General features: G+C 44.6%; 2 protein-coding genes across 2 annotated transcripts in view; one reads left to right on the top strand and one right to left on the bottom strand.

Moving 5' to 3' along the window:
- ARSB (arylsulfatase B) overlaps window positions 1-20,408 on the bottom strand; it is a 175,018-nt gene that overhangs the window by 26,538 nt on the left and 128,072 nt on the right. The window lies entirely within an intron of this gene.
- On the top strand, window positions 18,152-19,849 carry LOC121014043 (small integral membrane protein 3-like). The gene has a single exon (XM_040450052.1). It carries the CDS (start codon window positions 18,425-18,427, stop codon window positions 18,710-18,712), a length of 288 nt encoding a protein of 95 aa, XP_040305986.1. The 5' UTR covers window positions 18,152-18,424; the 3' UTR covers window positions 18,713-19,849.

Genomic DNA, 20,408 nt, shown 5'->3' with positions numbered 1-20,408 from the left:
TGGATCCTGGAGAAGAGGCAAAGACGGGTGGTTTCTGCTTGCGCCCGTGCTGACGGCTGGGTGAGGACAGGTCCCTCAGATGGCAGATTCGGTGGGGCTGACTAGAGCTGCCTGTCCGCACCTCCCCAACTCCCGGCTCCATCCCCAGTCTCTCTCTGAGCTGGGAAGACCCGCCAAGTGTCCCACGTGTCCTCAGAGCTCTAGGTCAAATCTCCCATAAAATCAAGGACCCTTGAGGGTGGAGACTGTATCTTTAAGTTCCTTTTAAATTACTTAGTACTCAGAGCCCCATACATATTGGTTGAGTGACTTGATTTTTCTCTGCAACATTCCTGCACCTGCCGACCAGAGACCACTGGAAAACGATACGCAGACAAACCAAGTAGGAAAGAGGGAGAATGACAGTGTGTGCAGGTAAATATATAGGGTCAACATGCCTGTGTCCTCTCATCAGGAAAGCAGCCAGGTGAGCTGGAAAGTCCATTTGAAGCACATTATAAAGTTTTGGCTATCACTGGCGGTACCACCAGGCTCTGGGGGCTCGGGTCCGCGTTCACCCCTACACATGAAACCTGTGGGACCTGTAGGCAGCGCCCACAAGGAGCCCTTCAAGAGAACAGCTCTTTGCTGCTGGGCAAAGGGCAGCTCTGGATAGGTGTGAAGAGCCTGGACTCTGGAATCCCAGCTCGCCACTTCCAAGCTGTGTAGCCTTGGGCAAATGACTCTTCTAAAGCTCACTTTACTTCTCTGTAAAATAGGAATAATGCTACCACCGACCTTCTTGGGGTTTCTGCGAGGACTAAACGGCCCAGTGCAAAGTGACACGCCAGAGCCTGGCACAAAATAGAGGGAAAATATGGTAGCCATTGCGGTTACCATTATTATTTTTATCGTAAAATCTACTCTGAAGTTATCCTCCTCGCTACGACCCTACTGTGTAACTGAGGGACTTAGAAGAGATGACAACAAAAAAGCTAACCGGTGCTCGGAGGAAGCAGAAAGCAGTAACAGAGTCACAGCGCCCCCGACATACACAGCAATTCTGTATCCAAAGGACGTCAGGAGGCTGTTAATAGGCAAGACGTTTACAGATCAACTTCTGCATACAACAAACTGAATCAGGCACCAGCAGGGAAATAATAATATCTTACTAACAGCTAACATCTGTTGAGATGCCCGCCCCCCCTTCAGAAGCTTACAGGAAACAAAGCGTGGTTTCCGGGTTGGCCCCCCTCCTCTGCATTCATTATACTATTGACGCTTCCAACTTCTTTTATGCATGTAACTGGATTTTTCAAAATTTGTCTGTAGGTGCTTGTGGCCACATCACAGAAAGCTGCCAGGCAGCCACTCCTCCTCATGCTGTTCTCTGCAGATGGCTGCCAGCATAGCCCTCTACCTTTATGCTGTTGCATTCCAGCCTCTTAGATTTGCCTCATTATTCTTGACTGTCAGCTTCTCCTGGATCCTGACTTAATCATGTGCCGTATTCACTAACGCCCAGAGCTCTTGTGGCATCTGGAATGTGATAAGTATGGCTTCGGTAGCTTCCTCCAAGTCAGACCACTAGAAAATGGGCCATGGATCGGAAGCTAGACAAGATGTTAACTCAAAGGGGTAGGCATCCCTGACAACTCTTAAGGCTTAAATCGTTCCATGTAGGACTTCACCAGCTGGCCCACTCTTGCCATGCTTGCTCCCCCGCTCCCTGTCACTACCAATCAGCTATTCTTCCTCGAGTCTCTTGCAACTGTGCACAGGCAGAAAGCAGGGCCATGAAGATGGGCAGTGGTTGAAGACAATAAAGTGAGCACAGAGCATTCCTGGTGGGGTGTGGTGGGGGTGGGGGTGCGGTGGGGAACAAGAGGGTGGTGGAAATGAGGCCAGAGAAAATCTACTCTGGAAAGCATTAAGCTAATGGACTTCAGAGCATCTAATCGGTGGGGGGAGATAAAATATAAATATTGGAGAGATCACATAATTCAGTGCTGAGCATGCTGTCCACACTGTGTTCCTAAGCAGCTGGTGGTGCCTAGATTCTTTCAGATAACACATCTTCATCAGTCGGCTTCCAAGTAGAGTCAGCCCCATGAAAGTGTCCTTCCACAAAACTAACCCATGCCAGCTCCCTGGGGTCCAGACTCAGTGAAAATGGTACGTTTCTCTTCTATAACTTATCATCAAGGAGGCAGTGACTTCTCATTGGGGACAAGCAAGTGTTTCAAACCAGAGTTTGTGACGTGTAGACTGTTCTAGGACTTTCAGCTGACCCCCACCCCTCTGGTTCTAGAAGGAGGAGGAGTCCTTTGAATATATTTGAGGAACGTGAAAGTGCTAAAGGGGTGAGGGTGCCAATAATTTGGACCCTCTTCCTGAAGGTCAAGGTGACCTTGAGTGAGGCAAAGAGACATAATAAAGTGAATCGAAGAACTGAAGGGATGAGAACAAAATAACTTTCTTTCCCACATACTTAAAAAAAAAAACCTTAATTATTATTCACCCCTAAAAAAGAATGAAATCTTGTCATCTACAATGACATAAGTGGAGCTGGAGAATATAATGCTAAGTGAAATAAGTCAGAGAAAGACAAGTACCCTATGATTTCACTCATATGTGGAATTTAAGAAACAAAACAAACGAGCAAAGGGGAAAAAAGAGAGAGAGAAAAACCAAGAAACAGCCCCTTAATTATAGAAAACACAATGAGGGTTACCAGAGGGGAGGTGGGAGGGAGGATGGGCTAAAGATGTGATGGGGATTATGGAGGGCACTTGTCGTGATGAGCACCAGGTGTTGTACGAATGTGTTGAGTCACTGTATTGCACTCCTGAAACTAATATTACACTATATGTTAACTAACTGGAATTAAAATTAAAACTTAAAAAAAAAACACCTTAATTATAAAACATTCCAAGCACACACCAAAAAGTAGACTGAATAGCATAATATAATAGCATAATACCAAGGTACCCAACACCAACTCCAACCATTATCCACTTATGGCCAATCTTCTATCTTTCCCTGCCTTTCCCTCCTCCTCACATCGTTTCAAAGCATATCCCAGCCATCATAACATTTCACCTGTAAATATTTTAGTATATATATCTCTAAAAGATAAGGATTCTTTAAAAAAAACAATCACAATACTATTATCACATTAATAATGATTTAATGAGCAAAGATGAGCAATGTTTCCTAGAATATTGACAATAATTCCCTAATGGCTTCACATATCCAGGGCTATGGTCTGAATGTTTATATCCCCTCCAAATTCATATGTCTAAATCCTAACCCCTAAAGAAAGGGGTGGCGCACTTAAGTCATGAGAGTGGAGTCCTCATGGATGGGTTAGTGCTTTATGAAAGAGGTTTCAGAGAGATTCCTTCCCCTTCCACCATGTGAGGGCACAGCAAGAAGATAATGGCTATGCGTCAGGAAGCGTAGGCTGTAACCATGCTGGTACCTTGAACTTGGACTTCCTGGCCACCAGAACTGTGAGAAATAAATCTCTGTTGTTTATGAGCTACCTAGACTGTGGTATTTTGTTACGGCAGCCTGAAGAGACAAAGATATCCAGTCAGTGTTCAAATGTCTGCTGTCGCATGGTTTTTAAGACACTTTTGTAATGAGGCCTGCATTTGGCTCCGGGGTGGCTGGAAGGACACCTTCCTAGTGCTCGTAGCTGGCTCAGGGCAGCCCAGCATGCTCACAGAGCACATCCTGTACTGGGTGGAGTAAGATTCATTTCATGTTGCGTTTATACCTCCCAGCACAGAGAAGCACTCCTATTAAAGTATTTCCCCGATTTCCGGAGCCACAGGCAACTTCAGAAAGCCAAATAGTTTTGAAGGCCACAAGGGACAAATCTCACTTCAGCCTCCAGGACCGCTCAGCACTCAGCATCAGCTGACGCCTCCGCTCTGTTTGCAATGTCACTGGAGGCAACCAGGATAGCCCCTGTGGCCCTCTCTGCTTGGGCCAACGGTGTCCCAGCTGACATTTCCATTGGATGGTGAATAAGGTGGGGCACACAGAAAGTCACCAATAAATGTTAGCAATTCCACGTGCCCTGCTTTTGACCTTCACAACTAGTCAGAGTTAAAATGTTGATGAGCGCTAAAGGCTCCCATCTTAGGCAATGGATTTGCAACACAGACATGTGCAAATTACAAACTATGTTGCAGGCACTAGGCTGGGAGGGATACAAAGCTGAATGGACAGATGGCCAGGTGCCTGTCTTTGAGAGGTGTGGAATCTAACAAAAATGTGCACGCATAAGCCTGTCATAATGGGCAAGAGGGGCAAATAAAATGCTGAGTGGGCACCAATGGAGAAGCAATTAGTATTTAATACTGCCAGGAAAGATGGTGCAGGCACTGGCTGGAATGGCCTTACCGGGGAAGGTTATGTTTGAACTGGATCTCAAAGGATAAGCCAGATTTCCCCAGGCAGAGGAAGGCAAGAATGGGCGGTCAAGGCAAGGGGAGCCGCATGAGGAAAAGCACGGAGGCAGGAAAGCCTGTGGCACATGGGGGGACGGGAAGAACACAGCATGGCTGAGCATGAAAGCCAGTACAGGGCAGGGGCAGGAAACGGGGTGGGACAATGTGGCTGTGCAGCCCTGGGCAAGGCCCCCACACTGCGGACTTGAGTCTGGCTCTGTTCTGGAGCGGGCACCGGAGGCTCAATGAGGGACGCTAAGCAGGCAAATGAGTCCACTGGGGGAGGATTTCAGGCCCACCTCCAGCCAGAGGGGGAAGCATCTGGTACCAGATTTTTCACATATATCACGGGTGACTCTCTCGTATGTCTATACTGAGGGCCAGTCCCATGGAGGAGCTGGAAGGAGTAAGGAACAACAGGGAGACAGGTAATTCTGGGGCATGTTCAGGGAGGAGGGTAGGGGCTGTCAGGTCTGGCTCAGCTCCCACAATCAGAAGCACATCTTGCCCTTTGGCTGGAGCTGAGAGATCCATGCTGCAGTCAGGCTAAGGCCAGCCAGAGCCCCAGGAGCAGGCTTGACACCAGGCAGGAGTGACCCTGCAGCTGTTTGGTACAGGCCATCTGGCCACTCACTGCCTATCTGCCTTTATCCCTGCGTTCCTGCTCAGATAATTATGCCCTAGCAACCTGCCATTAGACTTGGGGTCTGCCTTGCTCTCCCCACAGCAGGCCTACAGGCCTGGCCCTAACCTCCATCCCATTGACACATTTCTCAAAGCTGCCTGCCTGCCTAGCCCACTGATTTCGGCTGTCCCCAGGAGTCCCAGTCTCAGAAAAGAATCAGAGGCAGCTGAATGTTGGCAGAAGGTATAGACTGCATTAGAAGGGCCTTTCTTTCGACCCTTTGCATCAAACCTTGATCCGGTGGCCCAGCATGGTGAGCACCCCACCAGACATTTGATGTGGCAAAGAGTGGCCCATCTGCTGTCCCAGAAGAAAAGGCGCTGCTCCCTAGCTTATCCTAAGCAAACTGAGCTCTTATAATCTCCATTCACGTCTCGAGCGCCCTGTCACCCTCATGCCTCACTGACCCCCTGAGATCTCCCGCCAAGGCCGAATGCTTATTTGTCTTGTCTTCAAGTGCTCAGAGTAGGACTGTCATTTCTCCTTTGGGGACAAGCACAGACAGAGCCTGCCATGCAGGGAGTCAGGACAGGAGGGGAAATAGGAATGGAAGCGATTACATTTAAACCCCAAACCGGCATTCTGATCTCATGAACTTCTAGTACCACTGGTGTAAGTACTTCCTGGAGAACTCGGTCGTGCAAACACAGGTTGAAGCAGCATAGTGAAGACTCCGTGCTTTGAACGGAAAAATGAAGCCGGTGCCTGTGAGTTACTTGTTTCTCATTTGCTTTGGAAAGAGACGGTCTAGAGAGTCTGGAAGCCCACATTCCATAGCAGAAAAGCAGACCAGATTTCTGCTGACAGCAGGGTTTTGTCTGTTTTTGCCACGTGAGCTCATTTTCTGCGTGACACTCTACGCTGTTCTAATTCTAGACACCAACAGAACTGCACCTTCAATCACGAAACTGTAATTAGCACACAGCTTTGCGGGTTTATTTAGGACACGTTTTCAGAAAAACGCAAGGCCTTCCTGCCGCAGTGAGTGCTACCGGGGACTATATTAGTTAAACGTCTTCAATCAGGACCTGCGCTTGGCCTTCCTGTGCTTCGGGAGTTTCGGGAACTTTCAGTGGCCGACTCCTCTGTTCAGTTGTATCAGAAAATGACTGTGGTTAGACTTCTCCCAAGCTCTCAAATGCCTTGAACCTTTGACATAGTGTTGTTTGCATAAACTTCTTCCCACACAGACAGCTTCACACAGCATAACAACTTAGCAATACAAGAAGAGTGAGGGAAATCTCTGCATAAGATTCAGGTCCTCAAGTGTTGGGTTCAGTTGCAAACTTGAGGGGTGCTGGGGTGGCTCTGTCGGTTAAGCGTCCGACTTCGGCTCAGGTCATGATCTCATGGTTTGTGGTTTGAGCCCCGCGTTGGGCTCTGTGCTGAGAGCTCAGAGCCTGGAGCCTGCTTCGGATTCTGTGTCTCCCTCTGTCTTTCTCTGTCCCTCCCCTGCTTGTGCTCTCTTTCTGTCTCTCTCAAAAATAAATAATTGTTGAAAAAAACAACCTCGAAAAACATGTCTGGAATTGTAGGGTGATAAACCTCCTTGTGGGAGCAGCAGGAGCACAGTAAGGAAGTGCCATCTGACACCTATTACACATTGCCACCTACATTATTTTAGATGGCATCTGTCCAACCAGACTGTACCTTTTTTGAGGCGAGCATCTGTATATTATCCTTGCCTTGCCCACATTTCCTAGCAGAGTGAAACAACAATGCTCAGTAATATTTGCTGATTAAATAACTGAGGACACGCATCGATAGCCTGGAACTTTTTTTGGGGTGGGGGCTGTTCTTTTGGTCAGTGGGATTCTGTTCTGGGTAGTGAAAATGCTTCCCTCACTTCCTCCCCGAGAACATCAATTCTATCAAGAGGACACAATCAAACTAGCAGCATAAACTGGGAGGACCCTGAAATTCATCCTAGGAGGCCACTGAAGAGTTAATTTCGTTCTGATAAGAGAATTATGAGGCAAGGCTATAAGGATTACACACAATAGATTTATAACAGAGGTTTTTTTGTTGTTTTGTTTTAAAGGACAAAAGCAGTGACTGGGGACATTTCAGATGAAGAAACAACCATGTTAACCTCACTGCTTTCTAAACATTTGCATCTGTGAACTGCAGAGGCTCAACATAAAGCAGATTGCCTCTATCCACTGAAAGCCACTCTGGATGTGAAATTTCTCCTGCATAAAGCAAAACAGATGTGTGAGGTGAGAAAGTACACTCTCTTCTGGGTGTATCAGCATTTGGAATTATATCGTTATCTCAAAAACTATATACTGTGTGAAGCGGTGAATATGCAATCGTGACCATACAATGTCTCTGAAAACTCAATATCAAAAGCAGACACCGAATATCTGAAAAACACTAATTATTAAAGCAGACAAAAAAACCCCAGTATATTCACATTTCGTCCATGGTTTCTTTTTCTCTTTTCTTTTCTTTTTTTTTTTTAAATTTTTTTTTTTCAACGTTTATTTATTTTTGGGACAGAGAGAGACAGAGCATGAACGGGGGAGGGGCAGAGAGAGAGGGAGACACAGAATCGGAAACAGGCTCCAGGCTCTGAGCCATCAGCCCAGAGCCCGACGCGGGGCTCGAACTCACGGACCGCGAGAACGTGACCTGGCTGAAGTCGGACGCTTAACCGACTGCGCCACCCAGGCGCCCCATTTCTTTTTTACACTGGAAGGATATCTGCCAACTGAACTAATCCTGCACCAGAGATTACATATCCAGAATTTTTGGCCAAATGCTGCCTGGAAGATATGAATGCAGAGCCACTTGACTGTTTAAGTGATTGGAAAAAGTGCCACATCCTTGTAAGCAGTAAAGAGTACCCCAGGGTCATAGGCATATGTGCTGCATATTGGAATCCCTAAGCAAATCAATTTGGAAACAGGAAAGTGCTCCACGACTGTCCCCCCTTCAAGGTGCGGGGTATTTACAGTATTGACAGAGTGATACGCAAGTGCTTGGCTGTCTGCTAGGTCCTGGGAAGTGCGCAAGTGAAGCAAAGATAAGAGAACAGGCACTGAGCTGAGGAGGGAAACACAGTGTCTTGCAGGGCAGGCCTCCCTAATGTTAAGAGAAGAGTATTCACAGTGGAGAGGAGAGGAGAGTAGACAAGCTCCTCATGGAGCAACGGGTCTGAAACCAGGCTGGGAAAGTAGTTGAAGAAAACTTCAAACTTGATGTACATGTTAAAAACAACAACAACAACAACAACAACAAAAACCATACACATAGATAGATAGATAGATAGATAGATAGATAGATAGACAGACAGACAGGGAATGGTAAAAAACAGTCAAGATCAACTTGGTAGAAATGATTAAAGTAACCCCAAATATTTGATATGGTCGTATTACAGAAACAAAGTCAAAGTCAGTTTCCCTAGTGTAGTGGTTATCACATTCTCCAGACACAAAGTCAAAGGAACATTCTGTTCAAACACATGCTGGTGCACACGCCCCGCACCCACAATTAGATGTAGCATTAGATGAAGCTTAGAGGGCTCAAGATCGTCCAGGGCACATATGAGTTTAATAATAATTGATGACGGTGATAAGTTTATAAATTATGACTGTACCTAGAAGAAATAAGTAAACATATTTCCACTAATACTTTTTCTACTCTTGCAGGAATACACAAAATTATGTGTTATTTAATTATGCAAATTAGCCTTTAGATACAGCCTCTACCTGAAGCCACCCAGGCATTTATTTATCACTTAAGAAAACCCCACAACAGTGATTTGTACTCTACAATAATAGGATCATACAGTATCATACGAATCTCTACTGTTTCTCATTTTGTATTTACTATGAGTATCAGCAAAAGAGAGAGTTCTGTTTATCTTCTTCTGATTTCACTAAGTAGAATATATTTTCTGCCATCACATTCTGATGCAGGTTTCCCCTGCTACTGAAAAGCAGAGCGATCCCGTGAAACCTTTCACAAGCTGAAGTAGCATAAATCGAAGAAGTGATTACCACTCATTTACCTGGAAAATTTTTTGAGTGTTCCAAGCTCAAAATATAACGTCTCAGGCTTTTCTGATGCCTTAGGATACATCTTGCTGATGATGCACAGAATAAATCGCAATAAAGCACAGATGCTCACAGACGCAGCTCAAAGCTAGGCGGCAACCTGATGCTGAGGTGCTGAGTGTGGTTCCCGGGGAAGGAGCTTGGTGGGCCCACTCTCCCTGCCCAGGGTGCGTTCTGCCTGTAGGAGACCTCGCTGCAAAGCAAATGCCAAATGCTATTCTCGATTTTCACCTTTCTTCGTAAAAGTGAAAACCCTCTTCGGACTTCTTGTGGCTACTGAAAACGGGTACTAAAGTACGTCATTGGTAAAAGTGAAGCGGCGAAACAGGAATTTTGGAAAGCAGGGGATATCTATTCAAAGCCACTTGAGTGAGGAAAAAGAATTATAAAATGCAAGTATCAAACAGTCTCCAATAAATCACTCAGATAGTAATCCCTTTAAATAGAAAGAGCTCCCAATATGGGTTATATGAATAAACAAAGGCTCCCCATTGCAAAAGGTTGATAGAGTGTTCTCACACTGAATTTCGTGACCACTTCCTCTCTTTCACTGATTGGCAGCATTGTCTGAGATGTCTGTAGGCCCGCCACCTCTGAAGGAAAAGATACAGAGCAAAAATGTGCATTGCTAATGAAAGGGGCTGGCATCTGAGTTTAATAACCGGATGCCATCTCCATTTGGAGTATACATAGGTTTTCAGCATGATCGACACTTAAACAAATCAGGCTGAAATTATACATAACTCCGTGCATATATTTCAACTGTGATTAAGTTCTTTTTCTATGTACATGTGCAATCTCTTATGAAATATTCTTAAAAGCAACCTAATAAGGAAGAAGAATGAGGTTGTGCTTCAAGACAGATCCTCGATGAAGCACTGAAGAGATATCGAGCCAGTCAGTCCCCCTAAGTGGTGTTGAGCTATCTGCCACTGCATAAGGCCATCGTGCCTGACTCAAATATTCTCCCCACCAGAAATGACCTAGCCCCTCTTTTAAGGCCCAGTTAAAACCCAATCTCTTTTGAAATCTTCTGAGAACTTTATTTAGGAATAGTCCTCTCGTTATGTAATATCTCACCTATTCTTTATTTTCTCTAGTTCTCAGTGGCTCTTCAGCATCCACTGTTGTGTATTATTAGTTTTTGTGAAATAGATCTACATTTTATTTCCCTGATTCATTTATATGCTCTTTGAAGAAACTTTGAAGAAACCTAAGAAACTCTGGGTTATACTCTTCCTCCCCCTATAGCAACCTTCCTCAAAATAGGGTCCCTGTATCATTAGAACTGCCAAATTGTTTGATCGAAAGATAGCTTCAGAGATCCTCAAGGGGTGTGGAAGGAGGGCTCAGGAAGCTGCATTTTTAAATGGTGCCCAGGTGATTCTTAGGCACTATAAAGACTGAGGAGCCCTAGATACAAGAATAGGGGAGTGCTGTGAATTTAATCAGTCCCAGGAAGTATTTGTTGAATATAGAGAGGAACACAAAAAGCTGCAAGCCAAACCAAGATTACAACAAAAACAACCAAACCAAACAACAACAACAACAACAACAAATCACATATAAAACTAAAGGTGCTAGGTAATCAGGCCAGTCCCTAAAATATATACAATTATATTCCTGAAGATATGTGGATGTCTCAGGGTATACATTTTTATCAGGACAACATTTCCAGTCTAGGAGATGCCTTATAATCTCATTAGACTGTGAATTGGTAAAGGGCAGGGACCCTGTGCCCTTCATTATTCTAATGCTTATGGGACCTTGCAAAGAAGCTTGACAAAACTGATAAAGGAGCTTAATTCTTCAGCACAGTCCTCTGATTATGCCTCCAAAAGTCACTGTTTGGCTACCTGAGAACATTTTCCTTCCTTGTGCCACTCTCCCTCCTGCCTACCCCCACTCTACCCCTGCTCTGAGCACAGTTTTCTGGGCCCTGGATCTCCAGGTGTCTTTTCAAGGTCAAACGGAACCACACTTTGTGCAACTGGGGTTAGCTGAATTCTAAACCCATGCCCTTTGTCCCTTGGTGTTACTCCCGTGATTATGTGACTTACACAGCAAAAGGGGCTCTGTGGATACAATGGTCACTATCAGTGACCTCAAGATAGGGAGATTATCTGGGCTGCCTACCCTAATCCTGAGCCTTGTAAAAACAGTTTTCTCTGGCTCAGGGCACAAAAATCAGGGAGATTATAGAAGGATTTCAACAAGAGGAAGGTTCTTGCTGTCTTTGAGATGGAGGGGATCGCTGAGCAAGGGCCTGAGAACAGCCTCTGGAACAGCCTCTCTCTCTGCAGAGGTAACAGGAATCTCAGTCGTATAAGCACAAGCCACTGCGTCCTGCCAACAACCTGGCTGAGCCCGGCAGCGGAGCCGCCCTGGAGCTGCCAGGGGAGAGCCAAGCCTGTCTGCCAGCTTGATGGTCGCCTTGTGAGAGCCTAAGCAAGAGCCTGCCCAGACTTTTGACCTTGAGAACCGTGAGATAATAGAGGGGTGCTGTATTAAGTTGTAAAGTGTGTGGTGATTTGCTACACAGCAATAGATGAATACAGCAGCCCTTGGGGAATGTCCACAGCAGTCTTCTACCTGCCTCTCAGTGGCATCAGTTCTCGACTTGGAGAGACAACGGAGGGCCTTGGTAGACCAGAAATAAATAGTAGCAATGGTTACTACTGGTGTCCTTGTTCGCCGACCCATTTGACCAACGGCTCCGTACCTCCCTGTTTGTGCTGCCCTCCCCAGTCCTGCACATCACCAACCCTTCCCTTCTGCCCTCTGGGCTTGAACGGAATCCTTTAAACTCCAGGACCCCACCCAGCTTTAACATAAGTACGAGAACTATAAATACAGACCATGCAAAGCACCCACACACAGCCCTGGAGCAATCAGCGGGTGCGCCTTTAATAATTAGATAACATGACCCGCACAAAATGGACTTGAATGGAAATGAGTCAAATTAAGATCTATGACACACAACCACGGCTGTACAACTTGAGCATCCCTCCTTTCAGAAGTCCTACTTACCTTGCTTAAATTGAATGAATCCATCAAGCAAAACTGCTCTTTTTCCTTTTTCTTCTTTTAAAGAGTTTAAGTCCTCTCTACACCCAACGTGGGGCTTGAACTCAACCCCAAGATCAAGAGTCACACGCTCCACTGACTGAGCCAGCCAGGCACCCCCAAACCACTCTTATTTCTGAGCGACGGGAAATGATTTGCAAGTGCTTTGTTTGATCCCTTATCATGGCTAGCTCCTGCCCCTGCACCCTCCTCCCACCTTTCTCCTTAAGCAGCTTTGCTCAATCTTCATTTGGGCTAACTTTATTCTTTGTGCTTTGCACTGACTAGCTGTTTATATGTACCCCCCACCCACCACCCCAACTCCCTCCAGTTCTGTGGCGGCTTGGGTCACACCAGGTATCTTTGTATCTCCCCAGGTCTGCCCAGTGGACGTTCATTACTTGTTTGAGGAGTTCACTCTGAGCACCGAGTTGGACTTAGAGTTGAGATTTCCTTTGCTGCCAGGTTTGGGGCAGGGGCTTAAGATTCATTGTTCCAGGGACCTGGCGTCCTCCAACCCAGGAGGTTGATAAGAACGGGGAGGAGAAGGAAGCCCCAGATGGAGAGGAGTCAGTGCCTGCCTTGCTTCCCACCCCTCAGCCAGCAGCAAGCAGACTTGCTTCTCTAATTTGATCTTTTGTCTGCCTTGGCCAAGGCAGAGCATACTCCCTAAAGAGCAAGAATGAAACAATGCTGTTGCTGTTTCCAAGCAGAGGAAGAGTTGGGGGGGGGGGGGTGTGAAGAAAGCATTTTCCTTGATTTATTTTTATAAATGTATGTTATGAGAGAAGAAGGCAAGAAGATTAAATATGCAGTACATTCTGAACCGTGAAGGAAAGAGTTTTTCTACAGTCTTTTAAAATCTTTTCTACTTTAGCTATTCGCTCACTGAATCACTCAGCAAGCTCTGCATACACCGTGATTGGGGCATGTCTCATTTTGCACAACTCCCAGATGTGCCTGTCTTCTAAACCAGAGGGTCTCCAGGGCAGAGACCTGCGACAGCTCAACCCACACCCAGTTCATCCTCATGCCCCAATGCCTAGCACAGTGCCTGGAGGACAGCAAGAGCTCTGGCCATGGTGCTCGGCGGGCACCAGGGATTGAAAAGGGGCAGCAGATGTAGAGAGGAGCAGAGGCTTGGGGCCAGGGGGCTAAATACTTCCAGGAGAAGGGGACAAAGAGCACTGGCAAGTGTCATGGAAAGGCCAAGCCAGCTTATTCTGAAAAGGAGCCAAGGGATGTGGAAATTAGGAGGCCACTAGTAACCTACGGGGCTGCTTGGGGAAGAGGGTAGTTTGCAGTTGGGTGAAAAGTAAATGGAAGAAACACTCAATGATGGACACAAAGAAACGTTTTTAAAAATTCATCAAAATGTACATTGTTGCATGACTAGTGAAATAAACCACAGAATACTATACAGAATAAAGTAGCTCTGTAGGAGGGTTCCTTGACCTCAGCATTACTGATATTTTGGGTGGACAGTTCTTTGTGGTGGCTGTCTTGTGCACTGAAAGACGTGCAACAGCATCCTTGACCCTGGCCTCTGCCTACAAGATGCCAGCAGCATCACCACCACCCAGGCCGCGACCACCAAAAATGTCTCCAGAAATTATCAAATGTCCCGTGAGGGGCAAAAGTGCCCCCAGCTGAGAAGCACTGCTCTATATGTACTGACTGGGAAAGATCTGCAAGTCAGATCATTGAGTGGAAAACTTAGGTCACAAAAAAGTTGTTAATAAGCCGTCATTTATATGGAAGAAGTATTTTACACATGCATTCACCCACAGACACACAAACACACACACACACACACACACACACACACACACACTCCATATTATATAAGAAAGTACAACTACAGTGTCCAGAAGGACAAACCTATTAGTGGCAGCCATCTCTAAGGAGCAGACTAGGGCTGGGAGTCAGTGAATTTTGGCTTTATTTGTACTGTTTGTGTGGTTTTGTCTCTTTGTTGTTGTTGTTGTTGTTGTTGTTGTTTTTTAAAGAAAATGGAAATGTACTTGCTGTGAAAATTAGTCTGTAAGTGAATGGAAACTGAAGAGCCGGAGAAAGTACATGTTAATTACTCCCTGACAAAGTTTAGAGAGGAAGAGAAATGTGGCCAGAATGAAAGGAAAGAATTTCTAGGATGTGGGAAAACTGAGCTAAATTCAGGCAAGTTACAACTTTGTATAAAGCATTATGAAGAGAGGGGTGGATAACTTCTAGAATGCTTCCACGTATTAGCTCAGAATTTCAACACTGCTTTGCCAGCAATGATTTTCCCACTACAGTTAAATATGCATGAAATGACAGAATTCCTCTTTCTGTTTTTCCACTGCATATTTCTTTAATTTGTGCTTCTTCTTCAGTGTGTGTACAGCTTTCTGTAACTGAAGTGCTGATGCCATTATGGAAACTGTCACTCTTCAGAGTCGCAAAGACCTGAGAATAAAAGCTCACTTTGACTTGTGTTTGGTCTGGCATGGCTGAGTATGCTGCAGGAGTGTATTTGTTTTTCATTAATTTGTTTGTCATTTTTCTCCATGATCTATGGAACATTTATTTCCCCTGAAGCAAAAGGATCTGAAATGTCAGAAGTTTCTCTTGGTTCTGCTGGGGTAATGAATTGTTGAGAAAAAGAAATTTTTCTTATATGCTATTTGATTGTGGAAGGAGACATTTTGTGACCTTTTGCTATTTTACGGTGATAATGAATTTCCTGACAAACCTGGAAACTTTGGGCTTCTTTATTGAAATAATAAGGTTTGAGGAATAACTTTGACCTGGACCTTTGCAGAATTAATCAAATACAGATTTGGGAAAAATTGATGAGTTTGGTCTTTACCGAGACACTCTAATTTATTTCTGTCACTGTGGCAGTAGACAGATCTACACCACATAAAAACATCAAACAATTAACTACAGACCTAAGTCCCTGGACAGAGACTGGTGGGAGGGGTATAGGCTCAGAGACTTCCAGCCTGATCATACTGTTGCTTTATTTCCCTTTTCTTTTCTTCTTTTCCTCTTTCTTCTATTTTTAATTGCAAAAGTAATTCAAGCTTATAGAAAATCTGGCCTATGCTGAACAGAACTAAAAAGAAAGTAAGAAATCATCCATAATCTCATTCTCCAAAGGTAATGGACCATTAGAATGGATGATTCTAATCCTGTGCTTAATATGCCTATAATTTATAATTGAGATGATACTGAATATAAAATGTTATGTTCTTTGGTTTTTTTCTATTACATATGATGTTTTGTTTGTGATCTCTAAATGCTTTAAAGAAAGACTGCACTGAGTCCTTTGAGGATGTTCTAAAAAAAAGGCCCCAACTCATGAGGAAAAAGAAGGAATAGATCTTCTTTGAAGTACTTTAGGAACATCAGATTGTCCCATTGTCTTCGTGCATGCGATTCAGTTTTCAGATTCTCTGACATTATAGTCATGTTTACGCCTTTATGTTTGAAAGGTGAGGAGAGAAAACAAGCTTGTTGAGTCAGGATGCCAGGTGAGCTCACATAAGAATGGCAGGTGAGGGTGCTCTGTGTCTCTCAGATACAGTGACTGACCAACAGGTGTCACAGCTACTGCTTTGCCCAGCCAGACGGATGCATGGATGTCAACACCCATGCCAGAGTAACCTCTCTGCCATTTACATGGGCATGAGCGTGGGGAAGACTCCTTCTTCTTCACAGAAGTAGAACCTTAGTCACCTTGCTCATCTACTTATTCTCTCTGGGAGCTTGTTAGTTTGTCTACACCCATTCCCAATATTCTGCAAGATCTGAGAAGTACTTGAAAGGTGTCAGAACTCAATCCAACTTGGAGTCTCAGAGTCTACCTCATCTTTAGGTAGAAATAGTACCTTATTACTGATTTGGTAACCACTTCCTGGGCGGGAGGTGAGGGGAGGGGTAGATGTTAAGTTCACTGCCATTTTTTGGAAGTTCAGATTTTCTTCCTGAATGTTGATAGAATGAGAAAATCAGGAACAAAAGGAAAAGGGAACTGAGCTACTGAGCTGAGGTCTAAAATCTCCATGCCTTGCTGGACTGAACATATTGTGAATTTTTTTCATCAAACACCAGATTACTTTAGAATCAGAAAACAATTTGGTATTTAGATGATGAGAAAGATCATGTAAAATGGTATCCAGCTAGTCTAAATAGGAGCTCCAGGGGAAATGACAAAGTTTTAATGACAAGTAATACATTAATTACATAATTGATTATATAATTAATACATTAGCAATTATAAAACAGTTCTGAAAGTTAACGTCTTCTATCTCTGTCTTCAACTGCATATCTCACAAAATATTTACTTAGTATTAAATTACATCTTCATACAAATATTTTCAATTATAAATCTTGGACTCCAAATTGGGTAAAAGCGCTTTCTTGATAGGGGGCTGGCTGCTCCAAGTGAAGTGTGGTCAGAGAGCCAGCAGCACTGGCACCACCTGGGAATTTGCCAGAAATGCTGAATTAGGTGTTCCCTAGAGTTAGTCAAGTCTAGAAGCTCTGGTTTAGAGTGAGGTGATGGGACAGAACTTTACAATGCAAGTATTTTCACCTGGTGATCAGAGGCAAGTTCCTAGAAGATTCAGCAAAGCTGTTAGCCCTGTTCACAGACCGCTTTTTTTCTTCCCCATTAACAGGCTAATTTCTAGAATTTTCTTTTCCTCACCACCTTCCTGGTGGTGAGAATCTGCCCCTGACTGCTGAGAGAGACTATAGCTCAAGTAACCATCCTTGATTTTCTGAAGTGGAAAACAGTGCCAGGGTCATTATCCTCTTGATTTGGGGTCAAGTTAAGATAGAGAAGAGGATGATTGGTCTGAAAGCATCTGAATGGTTGGAGAAATGCACTGATAATGTAGTGCATTTGGGCAGATTATTTTGACTGATTATTGACTTTAAAACGTGTGTTTTCTCTCACCCGCTTACTTCTCTTCTAGAAGTCAAGCAGCCTACAGACAAGGTAAGTCTGAGTGCTCAAAAGCAGGCCTAAGGTCAGGAATGTGTTTGGTTTATCAGTTAGGGGAATTTAAACTCAACCCCAGTTGGTTTTTAATTCAACACAATCACCAAACTTGATGAAGTGCCATCAAGTTATCTAAAAGAAAGCAGTTTACTGCACAACAGAAGAGTTGATGTCATCCTAGGAGCTGCCAAACTGTCAACCGTTTGGAAAGTGATTTTTAGGGGGGAAAATGTAAGATTATAAAAAGCACGTAGTTCTTAGATTTGCCTGTGCTCTTCCAAGTGTCTGGTGATTTACATGTATCTCTTTCCATTCTTTTTAAATTTGGTTTCCACCGTCAACATTTTCATTTTAAAGGAATTGTGTAATCATTTCAGCTCAATGCAGGATAAATGCTACTCTTTATAATGCATGGAAAGATCAAGAAAAAAATAACCTCATATGCCTTTGAAAATAGTTAAAATTAGAAGAAGGGAACAGTGTGGATTTTTCTTTTTTTTTTTTTCAGTTTCTAACATTAAAATGTTTAAACGTTAGTTGTTAATAGTTAGAAATCAAGTACTATATTCTAGCTTGTCCAAGAAATAACCCAAACCCAACTCTCAGCTTTCTTTAAATGAAATAGATATATAACCAATAACTCTTATATCTCAGGCAAAATATTATAAGCGAGAGTGATACCCGAATTGAGTTTCTCTCTTTCCTCTTTTATTCTTATTTTCACTTTTGAGAAAGGAGTTAAAAATCAGGTAAGTACAGAATTTTTTGGAAGAAATTATGGAAGAAATTTTTGCAAAATGCTATCAAGGAAAGGCTGTGAAATGAATTTTTATAAGTTGCCAAAATAATCATGACTTCCTGATAAGTCACTGTAAATTTATACTCATGTTGGACTCGAGCACCCTTGAGTCTCTTAAACTAGCCATCAAGTAAACCAAATCTAAGTTGTTTACATCTTGCTTTACGAACAAACATTAGCTATTGCAAATCAAGTACCTCTGGACAGGTGTTATTACCCTCACTTGGTGAAGCCGCTTGTTATGGATCTTAAACTACGTACACCGCAAAGCAGAGCTCTGAGTGCCGGCCCCTCAGCCCAAACGCATCGGCTAGACTTTCACGTGTGTAGACTACAGCAGGAAAGGATTCTGGAGGACGCATTTCAGAGTGAAGTAGCATGGATGCCGTCAGCCAGGTCCCCATGGAGGCTGTGCTCCCCAAGCACATCCTGGCTATCTGGGTCATTGTCCTCATCATCCTGGCCATCATGGTCATCATGACCTCCTTATTGCTGTGCCTGGTCACTGCGATCATTATCTGTCACATGCAAACTTATTCTGTCCTCAATGGGACTGAGAATCTCCCAAGAGGGGCAGTGAGGGATGTGGGTGGTGTCCCCTCCCCCAGCCTCTTCCTTCTCAGAAAAGCGACGGACGGGCTTTGCCGTGTGGACTCGGGAGCTTGACACGTGAGAGGAGATCTGAGCTCTTGTTTGGATTTTGCCACTGGCCGGCTGTGTGAGTTCAGTCAAGGGACCTAATTCTGTGGGTTCCGGGTTCCTTTTAAATGGGGATCATGATCTCTGCCTCTCCTGCCTCATGGGGTTGTAAGAACCAATGGTTTGGTGGAGGTTAAAGCTGTTTGCGACTGTGAGCAGCAAACCCACCGCAGATACACAGGTGTTACTGCTGAATGCTGAGAAGCTTTGAAGAGCCAAACAACCTAATTACTGATGGTGGACTTCAAGGTGGTGAGGGAGACACTGGGGGCAGAGCAGCCTTTGCCAGCGCCCCTGCGGTCAAACCAAGCAAAGGCACCCTATCCTCATTCCAAGGGGCCGGCAGCACTTGGGCTCAGAGTTATTTTCTTTGTGGTGCCCCTCCCTCACGTTATGTAATTTGGAGGGAATTACCCATGGCAGGGGAGGGAGATGGGTAGAACTTCCCAGGACTTCTGTGCCAGAATGTCTACAATCAGGAGGAGGGCTCTGCCATTTCTTGGCCACGCAAGAGACCTGGGGTGATGGGCTTCTTTCTGCATTGGAGTCTCATCGCTTTGATAGTTGAGCAATGTGGGAAAACACACGGTGGCTGAGTTCCCTGGCCAGCTTTCACGATCTCCAGCCCCCACCCCCTTGTGTGCCCCACACTTGAGGAGCTCTGTCCCCCCACCCCAGTACCTGCTATATCAGCTCTGTGGTATAAAGTGCACGCCCTTCATTCCCTCCCACCAGCACTGCAGCCAATCTAAGCTACAGATTTTAAGAGATGTTCCAGGGGGTTTCGGAACTAACTTAAAACAATGATGGTTGTTTAGATGCTATGATCTATATTTATAGAGAGAGATTTCTGGACTGCTCAAGCTTTTGACCAAAATCAGAAACATCTTGGGACTTACTAAATTATGTAACAGCACAGACATCAGAATATTGTGTGCAAGTAATGCTTTTACTTTGGTCTGATTTCATTTATGTACACAGCCAATTTCCAATAAAGTGCTAGAATGAGAAAACAAACAAATTAAGTACCTCTGACATCTGTCTGATCTCTTTCGAAAAGATGTGTTAGGGCCCCCGGGTGGCTCAGTCTGTTAAGTGGCTGACTCTTGGTCTTGACTCACGTCATGACGTCATGGTTCATGGGATTGAGCCCCTTGTCAGGCTCTGTGCTGACAGTGCAGAACCTGCTTGGGATTCTCTCTCTCTTCTCTCTGCCCCTCCCACATGTGCATGCACACTCTCTCTCTCTCAAAATAAATAAATATTAAAAAAATATCTGGTAAAGGCCTTCCCGAGTCTTTCATTTTCTTCATTTTCCTTTAGTTTTTTTAATGTTTATTTTTGAGAGACAGAGAGAGAGAGAGAGAGAGAGAAGCAGGGGAGAGGCAGAGAGAGAGGGAGACACAGAATCCGAAGCAGGCTCCAGGCTCCAAGCTGTCAGTCAGCACAGAGCCTGATGTGGGGTTCAAACTCATGACTTTAGCCAAAGTCGGACACTCAACCGACTGAGCCACCCAGGCACCCCCCATTTTCCTTTAAATAAAGGACATATATTTGGGGTGCCTGGGTGGCTCAGTTGGTTGAGGATCTGACTTCGGCTCAGGTTATGATCTCATGTTTTGTGAGTTCAAGTCCTGTGTTGGGCTCTCTGCTGTCAGCACAG

Source organism: Herpailurus yagouaroundi, unplaced genomic scaffold (assembly GCF_014898765.1).
Source record: "Herpailurus yagouaroundi ecotype Mexico unplaced genomic scaffold, PumYag 29, whole genome shotgun sequence".
In the NCBI taxonomy this organism is placed as follows: Eukaryota; Metazoa; Chordata; class Mammalia; order Carnivora; family Felidae; genus Herpailurus; species Herpailurus yagouaroundi.
Note: the sequence above shows the minus strand (reverse complement) of the source record. Positions and strands in the feature narration are given on the sequence as shown.

What these genes read in the sequence shown, in the direction of transcription:
- LOC121014043 (XM_040450052.1), top strand. Translation starts at nt 18,425, where the DNA reads ATGGATGCCGTCAGCCAGGTCCCCATGGAGGCTGTGCTCCCCAAGCAC.